Here is a 27,569-nt window from a genome sequence, read left to right on the forward strand (position 1 = left end):
GGCTGCAGCAGGCTTGCCGCGCTTACAATGTCCCACGAAGCAGCTGTCTTCCATCTGCGCATCCTTCACAAATAGACGTTGTAGCTAACAGTGATGAAATGCAGAAAGTGGAGCCCTCCAGTGATTATTCCGACGACCTGAAACACAGATAAAGCAAGCTGTTGGGCGAGTTGGTGGCGATCTTTCATAGTTACAGCGCGAAAGACAGGACAACAGAGGACGACAGAACACAGCGCTGACTAGCGAGTTGCGAGCCAGCTCTGTGTTCTGTCGTCCTCTCGTGTCCTGTCTTTCGCGCTGAAACTATGAACGACTGAAACACAGAAGTGCACGACACAAGCATGACACGTACTTGCAGCCCTCGCACAGTCGGCAACGTCAGTGTTGCCCAAGCGCACGCAAGTGACCGCGCCTCGCGAAGGAATGTTCAGCATATGACTTATTCTCAGTGCAGCGCTGTCGGGGCAATACGTTCGGGCTATTACTTTTATTTGAAGTTTGCGTCATTTTTCTCCCTGTGGGACTGGCGTTAGGCGTTTGACAACCTCTTGCGTACGAGCGATGCGCCAAGCCATTTGGTCTTAGCCAACCATGTATCATGATTGGGTCTCTGTCAGGTCGTTTGGTGCAAACGAAATGGTCTCTCTGCATTGGCACCCGACAACACAGACTAAAGGCAAAAGCAGCCGCACGCTCACCAAGCTGCTCCGCGTACCTCAATACGGCGAGCGACAAGCCTCTCTCCGTAAAACGTCAATAGACGGCGTTAGACAGATGCTATTCGCAACACCGTTGCTTCCAGAAGCCATGGCAGCCATCTATCAAGGCACGCAACCGCTAAGACAGAAAAATACGCAGCGTCCTGGTTCACATAACCCGCCGCGGTGACTCACGCTCTTCTACTGAGCCGGAGTACCCAGGTTCGAACGCCGCGTTTCGATGGAGGCGACACGCAAACGGCGCCTGTGTGCTGTGCGATATCAGTGCACGTTAAAGATCACCAGGTGGTCGAAACCATTCCGGAGACCTCCACTACGGCACCTCTTTCTCTCTTTCTTCTTTCACTCTGTCTTTTATTCCTTCCCTCACGGCACGGTTCAGTTGTCCACCGACATATGTGAGACAGTTACTGCGTCATTTCCTTTCCTCAAAACCAATTTTCAATTTTTTTTTCCTGGTTCACTCCATTCGCTGCATGCCTCACGATGAAGCTGCCAGCATGCATACTTTGCTATGTCCACAGCAAGACGAAGTTGAGAAGGAGAATCTTTCGCAACGCGATCTAAGTGCGCTAGCACATTGCTTACAGTCTGATGCACACGTGTGATGTGCTTGCGATAGCGCAGCGCTGCGACATTTATTTTTGAGAGGTTGACTCGGGTCTGGTTGTATTCCCTGACAAGCCCGTTTGCCGCGCCCGCGCTCTTCAACCCATAATGCAGAAACACTTTCAACCGCGGAGATTGCCAAGCTAAACAGGTTTTTTTTTTTTTTTCACCAGATGTTTCTGCCTAATGTATAGCGACTCACGCGGTCCCCAGCTCACGTTCCTGGTGGTATTTATACTTTGATTATAGACCATTTCATCTAGGGCGCCGCCATATTGGGGAGGTGGCGCCGTCTATGTTCTGTTCTTGTCCCTAGCGCCATGCTGGTATGCGCGCGCGCATTTGTGCTGCGCCCACGGTGCAGTACTGCGGCGTCGCAAATTGGCGTTTCGGAGCTTCTGATTTTTGTGTGTGTGCGCGTGTATGCTAGAAAAGTGCCTGGGTGACGGGAAAAGCTTTTCGAGCAAGACTGCCGCCGTTTGGTTGAGTGATGGCTGGAACTTCATCGTATTATGGGGCAGGAGTAACTTCCACCGTCGTTCTGATGATTTACCTAGGCAAACGAAATTTGTTTACGAGTTGTTTGTTTGCTCTAGTGCACAGTAACAGTCGCACCGCTAACTACGACGGCGGTCGAAGAAGTGACACAGGCAGCCGCCAAGCTTCTTTTATGCTATATGAATTCGATGGACTACGATTACCAGCCAGCATAACAAAGTCACTTCATGAATGTTTACGTTAGCCGCACTTCACTTTGCTTAAGTGTGCGTGGTGCGCAGACGCGAACCGTATTGTTGGACCACCGACGGTGATGAATTTCCTTCGTGAAAGCTGACCCGTTTGCACTTCACAATTTCAGGCAGGTACTACAGTGCACTTCTCAGCGAGATACGCGTCGTGCCAGATTCAGGCGCTTGATACCTGGTGTCCTCTCTACGTTTCAGCTGGTTGTCACTTCGAGATTAATGCTCGCCTTCGAGCAGTTCTAGGTGCGAGAATGTTTACTAAGCCAGAGCATGCAGGCACCGAACGAAAGCACTGTCTACGCTAGTTGACATCGCGTATGTCACCGTTGCTTGCTTGGGGGCTTCGCCACCGAGCGAGCGCGAGCAATGCTCATTCTCGCTGCCTCGCCACTTTCTTCGCGTACGTGTCCACTTTTCACTCGTCGAAAGAAAAGTGTTGCGGCCCTAAATAAATGTCCGCACTAAACAGAGAAAGTTAGATGGGAGGTTGCATGGGTATTTGCCACGCGGCAGTAGAAATTCGCCACGCCACCCGCAGCTCGATTGTGCTTTGATGAGCTAGCGCGTTTGCGGTCGTCTTTAAGCACGTTACACGTCTTCACACAAGTTTTGCAGACTTTGGTATCTTGACGACTTGTGCAGTGAGCACGCCCTTTTGCTTCTGCCAAGGCCCGGTTCTTCGCGGTAACAACACTGCTACAACAATATTGCTTACTCGGCAGTGCTGTAGTATCGCATATCATTTGTTGTCATATTTAGCACGCACCAAAAACTTGAGAGGTCTTTTTTCTGCTTATCTGAGCTATCTACTTCTATTGCTCTGATTTTGTGACCTTCATACTTGTCTGCAGGTCGCAAGCTTAACAGGCATCCAAGTGTTGTCACGGACTGAAGTGGCCACACGTCCGGATGCCACATAACATTTTTTATTTGCTGGAGAAGAAAGCATGTGACAACAAGGAGGCACAAAATCCTTTCTGTTAACTCTAGCCAGCCAAAGACATCGCTCGTCTTCATCTGACCGAAAGCGATGCAGGTGGAACAGGTCGCAGCCGCACTGACGCTGCGGCTGTTCATGCTGTGCACATGGCTCTGCGGCTAGTTTTTTTCCGCTTGCGATAGTAGTTGGTGCAGCCAACAACAGCGCAGTGGTATCCTGATGACCTCGGCTCACGATTCATGTTCACAGTCAGCGTCAAAGCACGTAGAAGCTGTTTTCTCGTGCAAAAGACAGCAGGACATGAACGTCACTCAACGCGTAGCTCGCCGCCCGCGCATACCAGGAGGAGAGGAGGAGGAAAAGCGGCGGCGCGCGCGCGCCGGTTCGAGGCTATTTTCCTCCTCGCGCCGAAAACGGTCTATAGGCTCTCCATTATACGTTCGTTGCCGAAGAACCTCACGATGTTGAATGACAGTAGTATAGAACTATACAGCTGAAGTAGTTTGCATAACGTAATATTGTGCTAATCGCTTCTTAAGACGCTTCGGCTCGCAGTAAAAGAAGACCTAGACTTGAAAGCGTGCCACCGCAACACAATAACCATCATGCGCCCTATCCGAGAGACGGCCTGGTAAAGAATGCATTAGATGCCGAAGTTTGTACCGTCTCCGCTATTATTTTACGTGAGCGAGAAATTCACTTCCAACTTGACTAAATCATGACATATGAAACTACAAAAAAACAAGACCCATTTATTTGTGAGCTAGACTTTTATAAGATGTCAGTGCTGATTGTGAAGCAGAAAGGGATACAAAAATTGTGGTTATGGTGCTCATTCTCAACCTGCAATAGCGGGTCGTGTCATAAGTAGCTAAAGTAAGCTAAAAAAAAACTATAGGAATGCTTAGGCCACCTTAAGAGTGGAATGCGACAGTATTTCGCATTTGTCTCAGCTTTTGCTGCAACTTCTGTGTGTGTTTGCGTTAGATTCTTTGCAATTGTCGGTCCATCAGTCGCCATATTCGGTCTATGCAGTAAGGGCGCCGACATTTGCATATATAACATTTTTTTCAGAGTTCTGATTTCATTTTTTTTACATTCTTTGTTGAACTGAAGCACCTCGCACTGAAGCAAATTTCGCGACATCGGACAGCGGCGGGATTTTTGGTTTCACTACAACTCTAATGCTACTGCATTAAAATTAAGCCTTTTACTTGTATGGATGAAATTCGTTAAAATATCGCCGTTAAAGAGATCAGACATGCCCCTCTAAAGGCAATAATCTTTTGTCGCTCCAGCTTAGTCTGTTTTCATTTTTTTTTTTTTTTGCCAAGCGCGGGCAGACAACTGTCGTAACAATTCACGTCCAAGGTATGTGCATACTGAACTCCTGCTTCGCTTTAAATATGTCCGATCTTTGAAATAAACTTGCCAGTCAAATATAAAGGGCCAAACATTAGGCTAATCGGGCGCCTTCGCGTCTTACGGGATATTCTTTCGGCTTATTACAAGTCAACGTAAATTAGCGCTCCAGTTAAGAACGCATTTCAACCTATAGGGGAGAGCAAAGACCAGCATTCGAGAGATTTTCACGAGTTCCGACTTACCGCGTGTACGGGGACAGCAGGGGAATCCTTGACTAGTTTCACAGAGGCGCCCACGTAGGACATGGCTGCCGTCATCTGGTAGAACACGTACTGCGAGAAAAGCAGAACACTCACTGCGCCTGTGCGACTCGCCGTTAGACGAATCACAAAAATTGGTTGGTTGGTTGGTTTATGGGGTTTAACGTCCCAAAGCGACTAAGGCTATGAGAGACGCCGTAGTGGAGGGCTCCGGAAATTTCGACCACCTGGGGTTCTTTAACGTGCACTGACATCGCACAGTACACGGGCCTCGAATTTCTCCTCCAAAGAAATTCAGCCGCCGCGGCCGGGATCGAACCCGCGTCTTTCGGGCCAGCAGCCGAGCACCATAGCCACTGAGCCACCGCGGCGGCCACAAAAATTGAAATGGCAGTTCTGCACATGGGGTAACGCAGATGGTCGGCTCTAGCTTGTCCGCATTGTGCTCTTACGGTTGATGCGTCGGCTTTTTGAATGCTAACTGCTGTCGGCATGAATGTGTGACGATGGTGTTTCTGTTTTGGGAGGGTTTCAACGACAGCTTCATGGCGCGAGAAATGAGTTGCCACAGACTTCAGCATTTTCTCGTGCACCGAATTTGCGGACAGCGTTTCGAGAGCTTTAGTCCTCTGTTCTACCCATCGCATGTTTGCGACTCTAGGCTTCCGCATACGTGCTACGTTCAGAGCGCGACGCCCCGCCTCGGCTGCATCCATAGTACTCCAGCAATGCGACTGATGTGCCACGTTGCCGCTGGCAACTTTATCACAACTACATTGTATCGTAACTGCGGCGGCTGCTACTTCACATGCAGCATATCCTACCCCGGTGCTTTCTAGGCCCTCCAGGGCGGTCATGAATTCTCATTGACGAGATACTTGCTCCTAAAAATCTGTTTTAGGAACGGGATATAAAACGTCGTAGTTAGTTCGGTCACAGAATCAGATTCATGACGGTAGGGGTGCTCTTACTTTGCTTACAATGGATTCGTCACAACACGGCTCTGCATGCGATGTTGTCCGCACAAACGTAGTCATTAGAGGCAGCATCGGGCGAACTGCACATCAACGACGCATTGCCACGCATCTACATGCGTCTGATCATGTGTCTTCGACATCGTCTTCTATCGTTCCTAGGCCCACGCAGCGACGAAAGTAGCGCAGCGCAAGTGCACAAAGAATGTTTCAGCTGCATTGTCAGCTATCTGGCTCTGCCTACACACGGTAGCAGCACGATAGGTGAAACCAACTGCGCAGGTGACGCATGTCACGTGATCAGCAGGGCCAGCAAGGCATTCAAAAGCTTCTTATCGCTTCCGTCAGTTGATCTACGACCATGCACAGCAGCTTCGCTTTTGAGGTTGCCACTGTCTCGCGCCCACCGCGCTTCTGCTTCCATTTTGGATGCTTCTCCCTGTCGGCGCACACGCATGCAATGACTGACCTCATAGGCCATTGGCGTGCACTTCGCCAGTGGTTACCTACAGTTTCAATGCCACCTTTTTCCTGCTTTTTTTTTGGGTCGACATGTTCTTTTTGGGGAGGCGTCGCAGGGACAGACGCGCCTTGGTCTCCGCACTAGCTGGAAACGCAAGTTTTTCAACTTCGGGGGAGAGTTAACGGAGCCTCCTCGTTCGCTATAATCCAGTGGTGCAGCCACAGCTGTTCGTTGTATGGGAGACGAACTGCCATTGCCCTAACGCATATTTTGGCGGTAGCACCGCACTCTTTTGTAATAAACAAGCGTTCGTTATATCTGGGGCCGTAATAAGTGGGCTCAACTGTATTACCCCTTACTGTAAAGTAGTGTTTGTTCCATGTTCATTTTAAAGAATGGGTGTTCATTCTTGTGCATCAGTGAACGATGTGTTTCATAAAGCTGGAAACAGAGGCGACACACTTTTCTGAACTTCAGAAATTAACAACGCAAATTATCGTCGGTCAGTGGTCAACTCCGTCGAAAGGCAGTGCTCACGTCGACATCATTGAGTATCTCAGTGGGCAGACGCTCATTGATACAACTGAACCTGCTGTCGTGCGGCATACGGACGCATGGCACGAGTTTGCATGGGCACCAACCGAGGCACGTCTCAGGAGAACTTCGTAGATACGAGGTCGCTGCAGTCTTCACTGCATTAGTGCATTTTGCCTGAACACCGAAGGTCTGTAAATGCATGCGTAGTTTCCCATCGTGAGAGACTGCAAGCTTCAGATAAGGCCTGTATGCAAGTACTCACGTAGAAGACCTGTCTCATGATTTCCATGGTACGTCTGGAGAAGAAGCTGCAGATCATGATGTGGATGCCGTTGAAAGAGAACGCGTAGCTGACGCTGAATAGGAAAATGTTCAGGTGGGTGTTCTCCTTGATGGCGCACATGAGGCCAAACAACACGAGTCCACCAACCTGGAAAGAGAATGTAGTCATCAAGGCCATTACTAACTCATTAAGGTGTTCCGACACCAAGAAATAAAATGTCTCCGACTACCCTGCATTTTTGATGCGCCATCGTTCAGTTATTCGCTCTGCCATGTTGCCCATAGGACCGCGCGGACCGTGATCACTCCTAACTCGTGCGGATGCGCAAAAGCAGCGCCGCAAAACAGACCTCTGGCGCTCATAAAGGTTCTATTTAGGCTCGCACGATGCATTTCGCTCTCTGTACATGTGCGTTCGAGCTCACGCGCAACTTTTCCACGAAACTGTCTCAACAGGTTGGGGACTCAACCTAACCACAAATAATGTCTCTTTTCTTGCACAAACCGCCTCACAAACTTAACCATTTGCCGGTTTATGTACATCGCAGGACAAAGGTATTTCCCATTTTCTTCCATTTAGTCCTGTCTAGCGCAATGTTGTCACCAAGCCAGTTTCTAAACCTTACCGCTCTCTGCGCATGGATGTCTTCTGCCCCAACGACGTTTCTCTTTCCTTGGTGCCTACGTGTCATCTGTATACGCACCACACTGCATTGCCCAAGAACAGTTCTTCCTCTCAAGTAGCATTTTAGCGCTTATTTTGCACACCAGAGTGAAGTAGGAAAAAGGAAAAGCTCCTCTGCGACGGCTAAGGGAGTTCTTGTTCCCCATTAGATTGTAGCAACGGCAGCACGAAGACGTCTTTAGCTGTACAAGCGGCGCGTTATATTTTAAACAAAAAACAACTGCAACGTTGTGTGAGTAAGTGTGAACACACTAACATTGGTACTGACATTCATACAGACGGAACTATGCAGAAATTCAACTGCACATTCAATCTTTTAGGTATGTGACGGTTAATTTTGCTACATCGGTTTCTAGCTTATTGTCCCTCCGTTATCCAATAGGCTATGTAGAGAAAGGCTGCCATACCCGGAAGGAATGAGATCCTTCCGGGTATACTGAAATAGTGTGCGCCAGTCTGTACCATTGTAGGTCTTGTTTAACTGTTTAAAAGGGTGGGCAGCTGGCTCTCAATACCGTAGCTTCTCAGTTAATCGCAAAGTTCTTTTCTGCACTCTTAAAACCGTGCTAACATTTTATTCAGTAGCTGTTCCCCACACTAAGCAGCAGTTACACAGTTTGAAAGCGCAAGCATAGTCTATGTAAACTATTATGTTTGCAGGCTGATGGAGGAAATAACTGTGCGGGAGTACACTGAGAGAGCATAGAACTTCTGGAAAGACTAGTTACTTGATAACCTCACTATAAAAATTCTGAAAAAGTAAACACCAAGTATTTCGATAGATGTAGAAAAATAACTGCCTTCGAATGCTTTACCAGAAATGCGTCTGTAGGCCTCTCACCGTTGTTGACAACTTGACGTTAAAGAGCGTGGCGTGGTAAGGAAAAACACCCATTTTCGCCACTGAACTGTTTTTGCAGATGTCGCGCATTGCCTAGCCACCTTTCTTCTCCCAGGCGGCCTTTAGGAGATTCCCATAACTCTTCCCCACTAAAAGAGAAAACATACTGTCTTGTTTTCAGTACCGGTCTTAAGTCTTACCCGTCTACGTGCTCTGTTTTTATAGCATGTGGGGTCAGCCTTCACAATTAAGTTAGTCTCACTACATGATGGGACAAAAGCACTCGTATCATCCACGTATACGAGTAAGCGTTAGGGAGATGTGAATTATGTCATTACGTGTGCAAAAGGATTAGTAGTGGATCGAGAACGCTTTCCAGCGGCCCACCAGCAATAGCTTGCTTTTTAGCAGGCTCCAGGTTTTTTATTGGTGTCTGTTTGAAAGATAATTAAGGTTTTATTAACTTAAGAGGAAGACCACGGACACCATGAGAGTTTATCCCACAGCATTGAAGCAAAATCTTATTTCTGCTTAGTTAGAAGTCTGAGTAAAGGCATAAATTCCAGCAAGCAGCTCTAGAGCCTCCAATAATAGTAATATGGGCTGAATTCGGGCCATAAGAGTGAGCCCTTGACTTTTTCTTTTTTTGATCAAGAGCATACTGAGCTTTTGTTATGACGTTATGTGTATTGCGAAAATACAGGTAAGACAGACGCTTGAACAAAATTTTTTCAAGCACTTGGAAAACACGGAAAGAATAAATACAGGTATGTATACTGGAAAACGTCACGTTTATACCTTTTTTTTTTAAGTTAAAGGCCGTACGGCCTGCGTTTTAGTAGAAAATACGCCTGTGGAAATACAGACTAAAATTTTATACTTGAACTGAACCCATGATATCTCTTAGCAAGTCATAAGAATAATCTGACACAGCAAGAGCTGAAGCTATAAGTTTTTTTTGTGTGTGTGTGGGTTTTTAAGGGGGGGGGGGGGGGATTAGAACTAACTTCACTAATTTGTACAAAAATAGGTTTTCTGGGCCTAAAATAGGAAAAAAAATGCGTGTGTTCGCACACTAAGCCTCAATGTACAGAATAGTGATGAAATTCCTTAACCCTTTCTTGGCGCCTCAGCAAATGTGCACATTTCTTTTTCCTTATTTCGTCCCTTCTTTCAAGCCACTGATCTCTGACTCCTTGCCCTGTGCATGAACAGTTATGACGAGTGGCCTTTCAAGCTTACTAGGCAGACCCTTCATGAGAGAAACATACGCCAAGCGCCAACTAGCAAACTATCAACCAGCGTTTGTTCGCCGGTTGTACCAGACCCCCTAATTGCTATACACTCAATTTCACTGTCATTAAAGTCTGTCCCCCACCCCTTGTGCACGCTTGTGCTTCCAAAACCTCGCTATATGCCTACTGCAATCCGATGTTTTTCACTCCTTGAAATTGATATTACAACATTCTAAGATGGGCCCAATGCCGGGTTTACGGCTCAAATGAGAGATGAGCGCTACAAAAATCTCGGATTTCACACTGGTCGCCCCCGAAAAATAAATGTCATGTGACTAAGGGGTGCGGTGTGTCCATGTGAATGCCAGCAACTGAAGCTGCACCACCTGCGGCAGTGTGAACAAAGCATGCCGTAGCCATGTGGGCTTAGTGGGCCGCGAATTGGGCCTTTCTACGTAGAGTCAAGGGCGTCCGCAGAATTTTTTGCAGGGGGGGGCCTCATTGGTTGTTGGCGCCGGAGAGGGGGGGGGGGGGGGTATGTTCGTAGCAAAAAGGCACTATTTGCGGAGTAAATTTATTTATTTGTATATCAATAAAAAATAAGTTAAATACACACATGAAAGAAAAATTACAAACAGCAAATTAAAGCGTGACTAGGAGAGATACATCGGAGTTTATCAACGAAGAAACAATCAAAATTAATAAAAAATGCAAAAAGATATTGTCACTTCGTGGAGAAGAGTGCTCAGTCTTGCTGCATACGGGTTCTCGACTCACCCGGATTGATGACCAGCACACAGCACAATATGGTCACAAACACGCAGTCACTCAGTCAGTCTTCCTTGAACAGCAACTGTAGGCGCCTCGGACTTTTCTGGGCGAATTGCGTGATTACGTGGGTGATAAATTCATTTCTGTGCTTCATTACACGCTCTCGGTGCACACTCATCATACATATTGATTGGAAAAACGGTTGAACGCGTACGTTGAAAACGAAAGATGACTATATATACAACGAAAACTTATTTACAAGAAAAGTGCACGCTCGCAGCTTCATACACCTCGCTCCATCTTGCTCGCGCATCCGCACAGTCGAGCAACCGCACACACACGTCTGCTCGCCGCTCGTCGTTTTCTCGTCCGCTGTCTTGGTTGTTTTCAGCTTCGTTGACAACCGGCCACTAAAAACATCGAAGCACAAACACAGCGGCGCGCACACGTGCAAGGGCTTACTTCCGCGCGACTTCCGAGGGGAAGGGACACTCGCCACCCCGGTCGGAAAATTTCTTTTGTGTGTTTTTATGGGGATCAGAGCCCCAAAACGACTCAGGCTATGAGGGACGGAGTAGTACAGAGTTCCGGATAATGTCGACCACCTGGGTCTCTTTACCATGCACTGACATCGCAAAGTACATGGGCGCTGTTGTGATTTGAGACCCAGCCAGAGGTGACAGGCGAGCCAGGCAGGCGCCATCGGGCTGCGTTGACCAAAGGCGCTGGTTTTCGGAGAAGACGCTAGGAACGCTGGTGTGGGGGCGCCTCTAGAGACTGCGTCGCCGTGAACAAAAGCAGCTAATCCCCTTTGCCGAAGATTCTGAAAGCGGCAGTTCTACCGAACTGCGCTCTCCCGTGGATCGGAGGAGACAGCGAGCGGCGGCGCCAACTCATCGCCCGCTTGCCCCTGAGCAGCCCGACAAAGCGGGGTGGACACGGCTGATTTGTCCTTCAATCCTGAAGTGTTCATCGATGGCCGGCGTAACGAAGGCGAAAACAAGATGCCCTGTGCACTGTCTGCCGCTATCTCTCTAGAGATCAAAGAAACAGACACCCATCTCAAGGCGGCTCGAAACACATGCTCGCCGGTGCCGCTGTATGTCTGCAATAGGTCGCCCTTCAACAGAGCTAACGATGGTGTGGTTTGAAAACGGCGTAAAGACGCGTGCCCGGACGCGGCATTTCGCAGATGTGATCCAAAGCGTGGAAGCGGGGCTGCTTTCACCCTTTTGGCTGAGCGCACCACCGCCCCTGGCGTGCGGCCATCACTCACGGTTCGAGTGAGTGATTTTCCAGGGGGGTGCAGCCGCCCCCCCTTGCCCCCCCCCTCCGGACGCCCATGCGTAGAGTCCCTTTTCGTCCCGGGGCAAGGCGAAGAGCTTTAGAGAAATTTTTAGGTTTGCTTTTAATCTTTGCATGTTTAAATCCTCAGTCACGTCCTGCAAGTCACCTCGTGAGTTACTCAACAAGGCAGTGTCAAGAGAAAATAGGAGGTTACTATATGTTCCTCGCTAACTTTCACGCCCAGTTTTTCGCCACCTACTGTTCGGAAAAGTTACTGCAGACATGCTGTAAATAACAGTGGAAGGGTTGCATCGCCCTGGCTGACGCCCTTTCCAGGCAGGCGTTTTCTGAATTATGTAGTCCTCGTTGATTCAAAATTGTCTGATGAGTTACAAGGGTCGCTTAGCAGTATAAACCCTCCTATCCCAGCATTCCACCACGTTAGGTTGGCCAGTGAACTTGAGCCGCTCCTTCAAGTGAGGATAACTAAATGTCTTGGTCTTCTCATTTTGAAGCACAAGTATTAAAGATGATGGCAATAGTGCTCGCTTCTCATGTGCGCCAAATAAGCTTTCGCGAAAGGCCTGATCGTCTTGAGCTTAATAACTGCATAGACAGTATACAGTGCTTGAGGTTGTATCTCTACAGAGACTACAAGCTTTCTAGTTTAGGTATACGTCGTACAACGGTAAACACGCAACGAAAGAAGAAAGGAAATACTTACGACTTCGAGGAAATTGAACAATCCTGTGACTGTGCCGAGGTATTCACCGAAGGACACTTCAATTATGGCCATGACGAAGGTGTGCGGTTAGCTGAAATGACGCAAACCTGCTTTTTGTGAAGTGCACACTTGATTTATAGGATCTAACTACATCGACTACACGGGGCCCAGACTGCAAAGGGGGCTCACCAGTCTCCTCAGTTACTTATGTGTTTACTCTCGCCCTTCCTGCTGGGAGCTGCAATACTGTGAAGCGTTGGTCAGTTTTGTCTCAACATCAGCGCACATTCCTTGGGCACCATGCGGCACAATGAAAAAATTAGTCTTACCCAAAGTGTCGCGTGCAGGTCACACACACTTTCATTTTAAACATGTTAGATTACATAAATCAGAACATCACAACGACCCATGTCAAAAGAACATCCATGTAATATGCAACGCGCGTCCCTATACTGAAGCATCCAGGAAATCGTATCAAATATTTCAATATTTGTAGCACATTCGACTTTACAACCACAATGCGCCTCTACGTTAGACCTAAGCACCCACTCAATGGTTTCAGGATTTTAAGGTTGTACCACTGTATGAGTAAAGGTTTTCAGGCACAGGAGAACGTGGGGAAGCGTCACGGCAGGAACAGTGCCTAGCCAATAATAACACAAACTGTTTTCTACTCTTTCCTCTCCATGATCTTTTTTTTTAAATCTCGTTGCTACAAGCGCGAAGTCAATGTCGCCTTTCCGACACATAAGGCTGCGGTGCCCTATAGATGACGATAAAAGTGACCAAGGTTTCCATGCGTGATTGCGCCTGAAGTCATCGCGCCGCCGGAAGCCGGCTGCCTGCCGAAGTAACCAGCCCCGCGCAACTTGGCAAACCGGCCCCCCACGGGCGGCACTCAGCCGGATAGTAGCTGCAGTGCCCGTGTGACGCAGCGGCGCTGCGGAGTCTGGGTTTTATCTGTTCCTTCCCCCAGCCCCCCGGCGCCGTGGACATGTTCCCGCATGCCGGTCACACGAGCCGTTGTGGATCAGAGCGTACCGGAATCGACAACAACGGCCAAAGCCACGGCCGGACTAGATGTGGAGGCGACGGCGCTGCCACATTTACTGAGAGGCCGACATCGAGAAAGTCCTGTCTCGACACAACACAGCCGTGCTGCTGCCATCGACCGACCGTGTCGAACCCGTGACGTGCCTCTGTACTTACAACACAAAAACCAGTTTTCCGATCGTGACAATGGAGTGCATATTGCCACCGCGCAAAACGACAAGGGACGAAGAGAGGAAAGCACAGGACAAGACGCGGAACTTCAACTAAGGTTTACTACAGGAAAACCACATTTATACATGATTCGTAATCACACCTGATAAACAGCCGACACCATCACATTATACAGGCACGTGGGCGAGCGTGGCACAAGTTAGCATCTAGATAGTCGGATTCTTTCTTGGATAACGATATTAAAGTGGAGCTGACGCAACGGTCATTTTCTTTTTTTATGCAGTAGGCTTCAAAAATTTCCCTGCTAAGCTGGGTCGTCAATTTTTTCAAGACAATTGTGTCGCGGAACCTGGGCGTGCAGTTACGACAATGGCGACAATGTTTTGCCAGTTCCCCGCCCCCCGCCAATGATTCAACGGCTGCGCGACGCTCCTGAAGTCTAACATTCAGGCAACCTCCAGTTTGCCCTATGTAGCAATTCCCACATGTGAGGGGTATTTTGTACACCACCCCAATTTTGCAGGGAACGAGCCTGTCTACGTGCTTAGTGCGGCACTCATTTTTTTTGCCACTTCCCTGCTCCATATTGCACATGCCCGAAAGCTTTTTGGGCGCCGTGAAGACCACCGGGACATCACATTTCATGGCCACTTTTTTGAGGCGGTGGGAGATCTGGTGGAAGTATGGCATAGCCACGGGTGTCCGGCGTTGCGGTTCTTCACTTAGGCTGTGCTTCGGTGGGCATCGAGCTTCCTTGGCAAGGGCTTCTATCACCGAGGTGATTATCTCTCGAGGGAAACCAGCACTACTCAGACGTTGTAGCTGAAGTCGCACGCTATCCTCCATTTCATGTGGGCAAGACTTATCAAGAGCAGCGCGCAGGCAGTTTTTTGCTATTCCCCTTTTAATAAGCTTTGAATGAGCTGACTGGTGGTTTAAAATACCTTTTTTTTTTTGAGCGAGACTGGTACCTCCAACACACCTGGGTTCCACTAGTACTAGTGACAATACATATTTCCAAAATCTGCAAGCATCCCTGCGATGGCAACTCATAGGTGAATGTAAGCACATGTAAGCACAGGTGAATCGTTGTTGCCTTTTGCAATTGACGTTGTTGACCTTTTTTATTCCATACAACAAGACAAACTGCTTTGTGCTCTTAAGGATACCATAGATGACTACGGCTTAGTGCCTTTTCAGAACGCATGTGGCATGAGTGTGGATGACTTTGTAGAAATGCTCCGTTTTTATCTTGCTTCGACCATACTTAATTTTGAGGGAAAGAATTTCATTCAGAAGCATGGTGTGCGCATCGGTTCATGTATTGCCCCATTGTTAAGTCACATCTTTTTATCATATTGTGACAAGCGAATCGCTGCAAGCCTCGATACAGCCCACTCGGCTAAGATTTTTAGATATGTTGACGATTATGTCATTTTTTTGAAAGGGGTATCTCCAGAAGGGGCCGTTACAGTAGTGAACCGAATCCTTAAAATCTTCAGTGAGTGTGCCTTTGGGTTGAACTTCACCTATGAGTTGCCATCGCAGGGATGCTCGCAGATTTTGGAGATATGTATTGTCACTAGTACTAGTGGAACCCAGGTGTGTTGGAGGTACCAGTCTCGCTCAAAAAAAAAAAAGGTATTTTAAACCACCAGTCAGCTCATTCAAAGCTTATTAAAAGGGGAATAGCAAAAAAATGCCTGCGCGCTGCTCTTGATAAGTCTTGCCCACATGAAATGGAGGATAGCGTGCGACTTCAGCTACAACGTCTGAGTAGTGCTGGTTTTCCTCGAGAGATAATCACCTCGGTGATAGAAGCCCTTGCCAAGGAAGCTCTATGCCCACCGAAGCACAGCCTAAGTGAAGAACCGCAACGCCGGACACCCGTGGCTATGCCATACTTCCACCAGATCTCCCATCGCCTCAAAAAAGTGGCCATGAAATGTGATGTCCCGGTGGTCTTCACGGCGCCCAAAAAGCTTTCGGGCATGTGCAATATGGTGCAGGGAAGTGGCAAAAAAAATGAGTGCCGCACTAAGCACGTAGACAGGCTCGTTCCCTGCAAAATTGGGGTGATGTACAAAATACCCCTCACATGTGGGAATTGCTACATAGGGCAAACTGGAGGTTGCCTGAATGTTAGACTTCAGGAGCATGGCGCCGCCGTTGAATCATTGGCGGGGGGCGGGGAACTGGCAAAACATTGTCGCCATTGTCGTAACTGCACGCCCAGGTTCCGCGACACAATTGTCTTGAAAAAATTGACGACCCAGCTTAGCAGGGAAATTTTTGAAGCCTACTGCATAAAAAAAAAGAAATGGCAGTTGCATCAGCTCCACTTCAGTATCGTTATCCAAGAAAGAATTCGACTATCTAGATGCTAACTTGTGCCACGCGCGCCCACGCGTGCCTGTATAATGTGATGGTGTCGGCTGTTTATCAGGTGTGATTACGAATCATGTATAAATGTGGTTTTCCTGTAGTAAACCTTAGTTGAAGTTCCGCGTCTTGTCCTGTGCTTTCCTCTCTTCGTCCCTTGTCGTTTTGCGCGGTTACAATATGCACTCCATTGTCAACCACCAACTAGCCCGCCTTCACTTGTTACTTAACATCGTGGCCTTTCCTATTCTCAGCCGACACGCCCGATTTTCGGAAGCTGCTCGGGCGCACATCAGAATGCGATCAGGGTATTTACTCGCATATTGAAAGCACTTCCCGATGAATCTCTGAAAAGTTGGTGAGTTCATTAGGCACGGCAAAATATTCAGAAGAAAAATTTAACGGAAGAAACAGGATAAACGCTAGGCTGGTGGTATAAATACTCCATCATGTACGACCTACCTTACAAATAGATATTCCTCGCTCGAGAGCACAGTCAAGAACTTTTGTCTTAAACGTGCACTTAAAACTCGCTTAGCGCGGTCCATAAGGCTGTCCAAAGAAAGCAGAACTACAATTCACTTTAGCACCAGCGCGAAGCCCAACCGCAGTAATTTCCTGAAATTGGTAACATGGCAGGAAAAGGAGAAAAACCTTTTGTTAAAATGCGTGGTTTCTATTGGTTCTCGGGCTCACAGAGGAATAATAATACAGATGGCACTTTGTAGTATTGGGCAGCTGTTTCGGCTTTCAAAAAAGTGGCACCAACTGGCATTCACTGTGCTCATTAGCAGACTGCGCAGCACAACAATGGGATGTGGTCATCACCCGCCGCGGTGGCTCAGTGGTTAAGGCGCTCGTCTACTGAGCCGGAGTACCCGCGGGTTCGAACCTGACCGCGGCGGCCACGTTTCTATGGATGGTTTGGTTTATGGGGTTTTAACGTCCCAAAGCGACTAAGGCTATGAGAGACGCCGTAGTGAAGGGCTCCGGAAATTTCGGCCACCTGGGGTTCTTTAACGTGCACTGACATCGCACAGTACACAGGCCTCTAGAATTTCTCCTCCAAAGAAATTCTAGCCGCCGCGGCCGGGATCGAACCCGCGTCTTTCGGGTCAGTAGCCGAGCACCATAGCCACTGAGCCACCGCGGCGGCCGTTTCGATGGAGGCGAAACGCAAGAGGCGCCCGTGTGCTGTGCGATGTCAGTGCACTTAAAGATCCCCAGGTGGTCGAAATTATTCCGGAGACCTCCTCTACGGCACCTCTTTCTCTCTTTCTTCTTTCACTCGCACTTTCTTCCCTTCCCTTACGGCGCGGTTCTGGTGTCGACCGATATATGTGAGACAGATACTGCGCCATTTCCTTTCCTCAAAAACCAATTTACCAATTTTACGTTCATTACGCGAGGGAAAAAAACTGCACTCGTCGACAGTCAGAGTATAGGGTGCTTTTATTATGCGAGAGCGTTCATTATGCCAGTAAATACCGTAGTTCCCGCTGTTCTCTATTTTGAATTAGTTCGCGACATGTTTGTCATCACAGAAGCCCTTTGTAACTGAAGCCAATAAACTAGAGCTAAGGCATCTGCTTCTCGTAAAAGCTAGTGCATTAAAAAAATACGATATAGTGAGAGCAGTTGGTTGTTTCCTGGACAACCCAAGCCAAACATTCTGACATATCGGTCAGCGGTTCGACGCAAACTTGTCGGTAGCTCATGCATTTTTTATAATTCACCCAACTCATGCCCACAAAGCCAGCCCAGCGCGCAGTCCTTTTTTAGGGTTTTGGTTGGGGCAAGGCACAAACTACCAGATACCAGACCTTGGCCTAAGAGTCAGAGACGCAGCCACGCAGATGCATCTCTAGGATTCGTTATTATGCCAAGTTTCATTTTAAATGCAGTTACTCCTTCGGAATCTACAAAGCAAGAGCGCATCGAGAGCTCACCTCAGGCTTTTTTGTCCTTCTTCTTCGTCGCTTTCGTCTCGTGTGAACAGACGCCGCCCACTGGTTATTCGTGCTCAAGGCATGAAATTAGTGGCTGCACTGCGGTAACTCAACCAGTCTGAACACTCCGTCAAGCTCAAATACACCATCAAGTGGTGTAATAGTGCGCTTCGTTCAAAAGTGCGCGCCATGTACGGGGAATATCTCGACACCAAGCACTCGTGGGCCTATCCCAAGGCAGCCAGCCCAATCCAGCACCTTCCCAATACGCCTTATTTGATCTTAACTGCTCCCCGTACATCTCCTCGAAGACTCCTTGTCGCAGTTACTGGCCAACAAAAAGTTCACCCTGTAAACTAAGGCTTCAGAGGCCTCTAGAATAGCGATTTCTGCAATTAAGAAAGGATATACCCCTTCCCTCCCCCTTCCTTTTCCAGCGTGGTAAGATTGTTGCTCTCTTTCTCCCTCACTCCATAGCATCAGTACGCAACAATAGTGAAGTCGCAACGGCGGCGCAACTAAATTAATTATTCCTAGAACAGCGTGGCGTAGACGGCCGTATCTGACGTTGTACATATCTGCGTTGTAAGCATCCCATAAGTGTGGTGCGAATCGTTTTAAGGCTAATGTGAACATACTTTTTTTTTCACCCATCTTCATCCGTGTCCCGTTTGATGCATTACAGCTCATACAGCTGCTGGACCATAAAACCCCAACTTACTACTATACTGCTACTTTACCCTTATTTGCCATTCATTCCAAGACAGTTAGATGATGTCAGCGTCACAAATTATTAAAAGTGTATGCATTCCGTACACTCTTCCCGAAAGGCATGCTCCATCGTCTAGAAAAGGCAATACGAGGTCCGTTATAAAAGTATCCGACTTTATTTTATTTTTTTTTGCGAACACCTGATGGATATGAAACAAGCGCGCTTGCATCAGCCCACCTTGAACCTTCGTGCGCATGCACGAATTTTTTCCCGCCTGCCGTTAGCGTCAGTCGCTGGGACGCAGCGTTTGAGTGAGGCAGTGCGCAGTGCTCTCGTCGGTTTTTTATTGCAAGGAAAATGGCGGAGCGACAGGAGCAGCGCTACTGCATCAAATTTTGCCAGAAACTGGGCGACAGCCAGGTGGAAACCATTCGGAATATTCAGACGGCTTTCGGTGACGATGCTATGAGCAGCACACAGATTAAGCAGTGGTACAATTGGTTTAAAGACGGCCACACATCGGTGTAGAGAGCCACGCTCCGGTCGGCCATCAACACGCCGAAGTGACCAGGTCATTGCCGAAGTGAACGCTGTGGTGATGCGGGACCGTCGCGTGACTATCCGGGAAATTTCGGAAGAGGTGGACATCAGCAATTTTTCTGCACATTCCATTATCACCGAAGATTTGGCCATGGAGAGAGTTGCGGCGAAATTCGTGCCGAAGTTGCTCACGGTGGAGCAAAAGCAGCTTCGTGTTGAAGTCTCACAGGACATGCTGAATTCCACAAACAGTGACCCCGACTTCATCAACACCATAATCACTGGTGAACAGTCTTCGGTGTTCGGGTGCGACCCGGAAATCAAATCCCAGTCGTCACAGTGGAAGCATTCTACGTCACCAAGACCAAAGAAGGCCCGCCAAGTGCGCAGCAATGTCAAAGTGATGCTGACTGCTTTCTTTGACTCCCTCTGTGTGGCAGACCACGAGTACGCACTCCACAGGGTCAAACAATGACCAAAGAGTACTACAGGGATGTTCCCCGTCACCTACGTGGTGCTGTGCGGCGCAAGAGACTAGAGTTGAGGTCAACAGGAAATTGGCGCATCCGTTCCGACAATGCTCCTGAACATTCCTCGCACTTGATTCGGACTTTTTTGGCGAAAAACCAGACTCATGTAGTTCAACAGACTCCATACTCTCCTGATATGGCCGCCTGCGACTTCTGGCTGTTTCCCACAATAAAGAGGTCATTGAAAAGAGCGCGATTTTAGACCAGAAAGGACATTATGGCTGCAACGACAGCTGAGCTAAACTCCATTCCGAAAGGGGCCTTTTCAGAATACTTCCAACAATGGCCGCAACGGCTGGGAGAAGTGTGTGGAGTCCCAAGGAGACTACTTTGAAGGTGATTAGGTTTCCAACGCTCCAGTTATGCCAGTTTTTTTTCTTCGGCCAAAGGTCGGATACTTTTCTAACAGACCTCGTATACTTCCTCCGCGAGTATCTCAACCGCATGCACCTCCTATCGTATCTTTCTTCGGTACAAATTTGAACGCTTTCTGCAATGTGGCAAAAACAAACCCTGGCCAAAAGTAAAAACGCTGTCCACATTAGTAGCAGATTTTATTGTGAGTTGAAAGGAGGAGGACCAGTAGCGCTATACTTATTAAAGAAAGAAACAGCCCCACAAAAGGTGCAAAGAGAGGCGTAAAGACACTGCGTCGTGTTCGCCTCTATTTGTCGGTGTCTTATAGGGTGGGGTTTATGTCATGTTTATTTTTATTTTTGAATAGGTACTAGTAACCTTTAAAAGTTTCGGGCGTGCGAATAGAACTTCTTCAAAACCGAATTAAATACCAACTGAATAGTGATAGAACCATATCGAATACGAACCGAATATTTTTTACGAATATTCGCTGCTTCCGGAATATTCGTTCAAAATGAATAGTCGTGCGAAACGCGAAAAGCTAGCGGCTGCACTGCAGTACAGTGCAATAACTTATGTAGTTGTAGTAACACCTTCCTAAACACGCATTAGGGATATGCAACACAGCGAGGGTAACAGACGCCTTTAGCATACCGTGTACCGTGTTACTGTTGCCGTAGTACCGGGAACCCGACTGCGCATGCGCCGCCGCGTACTACAGAAATACGGCGGAAAAGACTTAGTATACCGTAATCCTATACCGTAGTAGCGGGAGTCTTAGCAACACGGGCGCCGCTGTTTCGCGGACGGCAGCGAATACACTACCGCTGCGTGGACGCTGGCAGTACATGATTAATCGAACCCTAATTGCGCCGCCGCGGTGGCTCAGTGGTTATGGTGCTCGGCTGCTGACCCGAAAGACGCGGGTTCGATCCCGGCCGCGGCGGTTGAATTCCTTTGGAGGAGAAATTCTAGAGGCCCGTGTGCTGTGCGATGCCATTGCACGTTAAAGAACCCCAGGTGGTCGAAATTTCCGGAGCCCTTCACTACGCTTTGGGACGTTAAACCCCAATAAACCAAACTTTTGACAAAACTGTTCGACTACGGCTTCAGGGGTCGTGTGTACACGCTTCTTGCGTCATATTTTGCGCACCGTTTTCAGTTTGTTGGTATCAATAACTGTCGATCCTCAGTAAAGAAAGTAACTGCTGGCGTAGCTCAGGGAAGTATCCTTGGACCGCTTCTTTTTAACTTCTATATCAATGATATCGTTAATCAATGCCTGCATGCGAAGTCTGTTATGTATGCAGATGACGTCTCACTGTTCTTCTCATCAAGCGCATGTGAAGATGCGGCCAATAGGACACTAAGTACACTCCATCGATGGTACCTTAATAATCTGTTGAAAATTAATGTAACTAAAGCTAAGGCAATTATATTCAAACCCAAAAATAAAAACATTACTCTACCATGCGATCTTAAGCTAGGTTTGGAAACGATAGAGGTTGTAGACAATATTAAGATATTAGGGGTTCATTTTAACAGCCAGCTAAGCTGGGACAATCATGTTACCGCTGTCATCAGTAAGCTTTCTCGTGTCACAGGTATCATTAACCGGCATCGTCACTTACATCCATGCAAAGTTAGACATAATTCGCTCGTTATGTCCGAAGTGAACTATGCGCACTTATTTTGGGGAACAACTGCAGGTACCAATAAAAATAAGATTTACGTTTTACAGAAGAAAACCTCTGCGTGCAGTACTAAATGTCGGTTCTGATATAAATACATGCGATTTATTCCACCAGTTCAATGCCATAAAAGTATCTGAAATGTATAATGTTAGGCTGGTTGAAAGATACAAGGACATAAAACAAAATATGAATTACTTGCGTGACACGGCACACCTTTCACTAAATGTACAAGTTTATCCTAGCAGACACAGCGAACTTTGGCATATTCCAACGTGCTGCACAATATATGGCACACATAGTCTAGCAAACACGTTGCCCCGTCTTTTAAAAAAGTTTCATGCTGCAAAAGTTGTTCTATCACGAGCATGCCGCAAAGATATATACAGGATGTATGCGCTACTTTTTAGATTTCACCGCGCTTTCACTGCTTCTTTATCTCTTTCGTTTCCGTAAAGTGTTGACCTGATTTGCATAACCGAATACCTGTTTTTCGATGACGTGTATTTTTCTGTTTCCTTTTTTGTTACCATTTTTTGTGTGCACTTCATTCCTTGTTATTTTTTCTAATAACACGCCAAACCATTTTTGACAAATATTGTATGGTTTGGTTTGGTTTATGGGGTTTAACGTCCCAAAGCGACTAAGGCTATGAGAGACGCCGTAGTGGAGGGCTCCGGAAATTTCGACCACCTGGGGTTCTTTAACGTGCACTGACATCGCACAGTACACGGGCCTCGAATTTCTCCTCCAAAGAAATTCAGCCGCCGCGACCGGGATCGAACCCGCGTCTTTCGGGCCAGCAGCCGAGCACCATAGCCACTGAGCCACCGCGGCGGCAAATATTGTATGCATTTTGCGATGCTACTTGTGTAGAACATTTGTATGTTACCTGCTGCCCTGCAATGTAGGTGCCGAGGGGCATGTCAAGCCACAATTTCTGGCTCTTTTCCCTCGACCCTCACCATGTGTACATGGGAAATAAATTGAAATTGAAGCAGCCGAAGGGTTGTTACCATGGAAGGGAGAGGGTATGGCGAGAGCATAAGAATGAGCGACCGAGGAGGAGTTGCCAGGAATGCGCCAGGGCGTAGGTTGAGAAAAAATGGCTGGCAGTTTAGCATTGCTAAGCACGAAATATTTTGCCAAGTCACGGTTTATTGCAGGGCACGTGCTACTGTGAATGTGCGGGCCTTTGTGGCTTGAACGCTGCTCCTCGAAACAATGAGGCATGTACTATCGCGCTCAATATGAGTTGCAACGCGCGGTCATCGACCGGGGCTCGTTCCGTGGTGTGCCTCCTCCAAACTGTCGCTCGGAATTCTGGGAGAAACTGCTGTTCCAGGAAACAACAGCACCCCCTTTCAGGAAAAAGTTTCTCCCAGAATTCCTAGTGACTGTTTGGAGGAGGCACACCACGGAATGAGCCCCGGTCGATGACCGCGCGTTGCAACTCATATTGAGCGCGATAGTACGTTGCAACGCGTTCTCGGCAAGAGCAGCAAACGCGGGAGAGGACGCCGCAACTGGGCATGCATGGGTTGCGCCGCGTCGGTCTACAACAGCGCTTGTTTTTTGCAGGTGGACACCACCGCCACGTATACATCAGAGCGCGATTTAGGTACACTTGCTTCTCAGAGGCTTCAGATAAACACACACCACTGAAATTTTTGAAGTGAGCCTATAGAAGTGCTTTCGCACTAAAATGCATGCGTGCCCTTGGGTAGCGAGGGCCACGTATAGCCTTTGTTGTACGCCTGGTGCATCGCTTTCGTCACCGGTCGCCTACTTTACACGTCAGCCGAATGAAGCGGACAGAGATGGCTTCAGTCAGCGAAGAGTGCGGCAGTGAATCGGGCGGATGGGCTTCTCTCGGGGAGAGAGACTGTCAGGCTGACGTTGGCTTGAAAACTTTTAAAACAGGTGGAACTTGCCCTGCTGAGCTACCGCGGCGAGCACTGTGGCAAAATGTTAACTGGAAGGGTGTCGCTTTAGGGGACAGCAAAAAAATCGACAGTTCATTTTTTTTTTTTTTTTTCACACCAGATGTTCTTTCAAACTGCTTGTAAGATGTGTTGGGGTTGACCTAGAGCATTGCATGAGCCTCAGTCTGAGGCCCGAGCCCGGCGAGAATCCGAGACTCAAATCCCGATCCCGACCCAGGTCCGCGGCTTCAAGCCCGGGCTTGACCAGGGCCTCCTAGAAAGAAAAGGCCTCAGTACTCTTCCTGTGACGTCAGGCACCTTGCCAAGTGGTCCAAATCACGTCATGAATTTAGAACACAATGCTCAAGAAATGAATGGAGTGCAGAGGCCTTTTCTTTCCAGGAGGCACTGGCTCGGCCCGGGCCCGCTACATTATCACTACTGGGCGAGGGCACGGTGTAACAAGATCGGCGATAGGCCCGGCCCTGGCCCGTTGCCGCAGCGGCTCAAGTAGTTGGCCAGCGCTCAAATCACAATAACGCTTGAAAAAATTGGGTTAGTAAACACACAAAAAAAAAAGCAAAGAAGGAAAGGCGGATTTTCCCGTTCAGCTTTATGAACCGCTATAGTGATCTCGTCTGTGTGCAGCCGCAAAGATCAGAGACCAAATGAAAAGGGTTGCATACACGCATAACAAACAACTTTGCGTTATCTCTAGATTTTTATTCGGTCATTTTTTACGGCCCACGATGTATAAATATTAAAACGCCCTCGAAGCCATAGCAGGTACTTTTTTTATATGTGCACAATTTCGCGGGACAAATTCATAGCCGCACTGGCCTCATTTCAATGAAGACAAAAAGCAAAAGCGCCTTTTTATTGCGTAGTATATGTTAAAGACCCGATGTGGTCTAAACCAATATGCTCTTCCCCAATAGCATTTTTTGTAGCATAGAGATGTGATTTTGGGAGGCGAAAGGCAGAGACATCTTTGAGCATACGGCTGCGCGTCGAGTGAATGTCCTTCTCTAGCGGTACTTATCCAAATGTGGAGGGTTAACTGAAAACAAAGACACGGGGCGCCTTTTGGTATATCCCACGGTGTGTGCTCGCTGACGGCTTAAACAGTCCAAGCCAGCGGTGCTCTGTAATTAATTACTAGGCGAACGCGTGCACTCGTGCAGATGAGTCGTCTCTCAGGCATTACAGCGCTCCAATAATGACGCTGCTGTAGTGCATCCCGCTGATGGATTTTGCAGTTTAGAACCTGCGAGGACGGTCTTTCTCTTTACTTACCGAAAAATGCAATTTAACTTTTTTTTGTGTCGTTCAACGCGGCTGGGCGTGCGCGTCCGAAGTTATTTGGGCATCGCACTGCGAGTGACACTCATGAAACTCGGGTCTACAAATGACATAGTTTCTTTTTTTTTTCTCGCATTCCGCGTCAAAGAAGAACTCAATGAAAAGATTTTCACTCGGAGGTTTCTTTTTTCCAAGTCGTTCAGGGCAGCAAGCTAACGAAAAAAAAAAAGTACAGCTAGTAGTGTTTGGAATTTTTCTTTTCGCGAGGAGAATATGCAGCTATAGCAGACACCAAAAAATAAGCAAATAAGTGTTGAGTAACTTTTTTTCTCAGCCCATACCTTGGCAGTTTCATCCATGCCGCTGCTAAAACGTACCAAGTGTGCTGCAGTGTTCTCGTCATCATCATCATTATCCTGACTACGCCCACTGCAGGACGGAGGCCTCTCCCATATCTCTCCAATTAACCCTGCCATGTGCCAGCTGCAGCCACCTCTTTCCGCTCCCCCTACTACGCTTGCCTTCTCCTTACATCGGTTATCGTACCTTCACATTAGATGCCCTGCCGAAGCTAATTTCTTCTTGATTTCGACTAAGATATCATTAACCCGCGTTTGCTCTCTGACCCACTCATCTCTCTTTCTGTATCTTAACGTTACACCAGTAATTTTCCTTTCCATAGTTCGCTGATTTGTCCTCAATTTGAGTTGAACCCTTTTCGTCAGCCTCCACGTTTCTGGCTCAAAGGTGAGTACCGATAAGGTACAACTGTTATATGCTTTTCTCTGAAGGGATACTGGTAAACTGCCATTCATGATGTGAGTCTACCGTCAAAATGTGCGCCACCCCATTTTTATTCTTATAGTAATTTCACTCTCGTAATCTGGATCTGCGGTCACTATACCTGATCCAAGTAGACGTTTTCCTTTACCGCTTCCACTGCCTCTCTACCAATCGAAAACTGCTGTTCACTTCCGAGACTGTTGAACATTACTGAAGTTTTCTGCATATTAATTTTTAGTACCACCGTTCGGCTTTGTCTAAGTTATAATTTAACATAACTTCGTGCAGGGCTAGTTGGTGGGACATAGTTGAAACTTGGTTCAGCGCAAAAGACGAACACAAAGAAAGGAAACGACACACACGGAGCGCTACTAACAACTGATTTAATGATATATATGCAAGAAACACATTTATAGTCTTCACACGCATGCGCACAATCGGGCGACTCCAGGCTACTTTAACAGTTCTAGATGGCTCACACTTATCTAAGCTCACATTATGTCACTGAAGAAAGCGCGGAACCAGATAAGGTAGATAACTCTGAACATGAAAAAGACAAAAGGAAAAGATATGGATGTGATATGACCGAAACATTTCGAGAAACGACAGACGAAAAAGACACGGGCCAGGAAGTTACATAAGTTATATGACGTAGTCCAAAAACATACGCTCAGCCGAGTACAAACTTATGGAAGGGTCGCTGATGCACTGGCTAGACTTTTTATGAATATGAAAGGCCTCCAAAATAACTCTTGATTTCGTGCTATTACTTCTGCCTAAAACCTTTGCTTCTTTGAACCGTGGCGCGCAGCTGAGCTTAGATAAGTGTGAGCCATCTAGAACTGTTAAAGTAGCCTGGAGTCGCCCGATTGTGAGCATGCGTGTGAAGACTATAAATGTGTGTCTTGCATTTATCAATAAATCAGTTGTTAGTAGCACTCCGCGTGTGTCGTTTCCTTTCTTTGTGTTCGTCTTTTGCGCTGAACCAAGTTTCAACTAAGTTATAATGTTTTGCATTATCCCCTGAGTGACACAGCAAGGCAATGTCATATCAGCGAATCGCAGATTACTGAGGTATTCTCCAGTAACTTATATCCCCAACTATTCCCAATCCAGTCCTCTGAATACCTCCTGTAAACAGGCGGTGAATAGCATTGGAGAGATCGTGTCTTCCTGCGTGACACCATTCCTTACTGGGATTTTATTGCTGTCTCTTTGGAGGACTATCGTGCTGTGCAGCCGCTATAGATGTCTTCCGTCGAAAAGTGTACTTACTCCTACATAATGAATGAAAAGCCGGACACAGGCAGGCTCTCTATGTACGGGCTCGAGCCTGGTTCGGGCCCGCAACCCCAACCCCAAGCCCAGGCCAGACCCAACCCGCAACTTCAAACCCGTGCCCGGTCCAGTCCAAGCGAAACAGTTCATTTTCCGGCCCGGCCCAGCCTGCGGGTCGAGCTGGGCCTTGGCTTTCGAGCCAGCTCGAGCCCATGCAGTGCTATAGGTTGATCAGACGAAAGATAGTAATTGGTACGCTAGAAAACGAAAAGTCGAAAATGATGAAAACATACCCATTGCGGTGTCTGTCACGCCCCTTGGACGTGAAAATGCATGAATGTGCTTTTGCACGTGCTTGCTTTTCTTATCGCTACCCTCTATTTCTTCAGTTATGCCACTGACAGCAGCAGCAGCAGCAAGGAGCACGCTGGAGCATGCTGCTGGAGCGGCCGCGCCCG

General features: G+C 47.7%; 1 protein-coding gene across 2 annotated transcripts; it reads right to left on the reverse strand.

Annotated features, from left to right (window-relative positions):
- Window positions 1-27,569, reverse strand: LOC149351453 (uncharacterized). Of its 2 annotated transcripts, none has more exons than XM_089577028.1 (5): window positions 27,405-27,569; window positions 12,439-12,529; window positions 6,876-7,043; window positions 4,622-4,711; window positions 1-137 (listed from the first exon to the last, which is right to left on the reverse strand). In XM_089577028.1, exons 2-5 carry the CDS (start codon window positions 12,508-12,510, stop codon window positions 66-68), a joined length of 402 nt encoding a protein of 133 aa, XP_089433154.1. In that variant the 5' UTR covers window positions 12,511-12,529; window positions 27,405-27,569; the 3' UTR covers window positions 1-65. The 2 variants fall into 2 exon arrangements, with proteins under 2 accessions (XP_089433154.1, XP_089433153.1); XM_089577027.1 differs by having other exon boundaries at window positions 12,439-12,545.

This window comes from Amblyomma mixtum, chromosome 3 (assembly GCF_055824585.1).
Source record: "Amblyomma mixtum isolate Tamu chromosome 3, ASM5582458v1, whole genome shotgun sequence".
In the NCBI taxonomy this organism is placed as follows: Eukaryota; Metazoa; Arthropoda; class Arachnida; order Ixodida; family Ixodidae; genus Amblyomma; species Amblyomma mixtum.

Excerpts from the sequence above, each read along its gene's own strand:
- LOC149351453 (XM_089577028.1), bottom strand. The coding sequence starts at position 12,510 with ATGGCCATAATTGAAGTGTCCTTCGGTGAATACCTCGGCACAGTCACA. Across the intron at positions 7,044-12,438 it reads TGTTCAATTTCCTCGAAGTC|GTTGGTGGACTCGTGTTGTT; the intron begins GTAAGTATTTCC and ends TTCTCTTTCCAG. Across the intron at positions 4,712-6,875 it reads TCATGAGACAGGTCTTCTAC|TACGTGTTCTACCAGATGAC; the intron begins GTGAGTACTTGC and ends CTTTTCTCGCAG.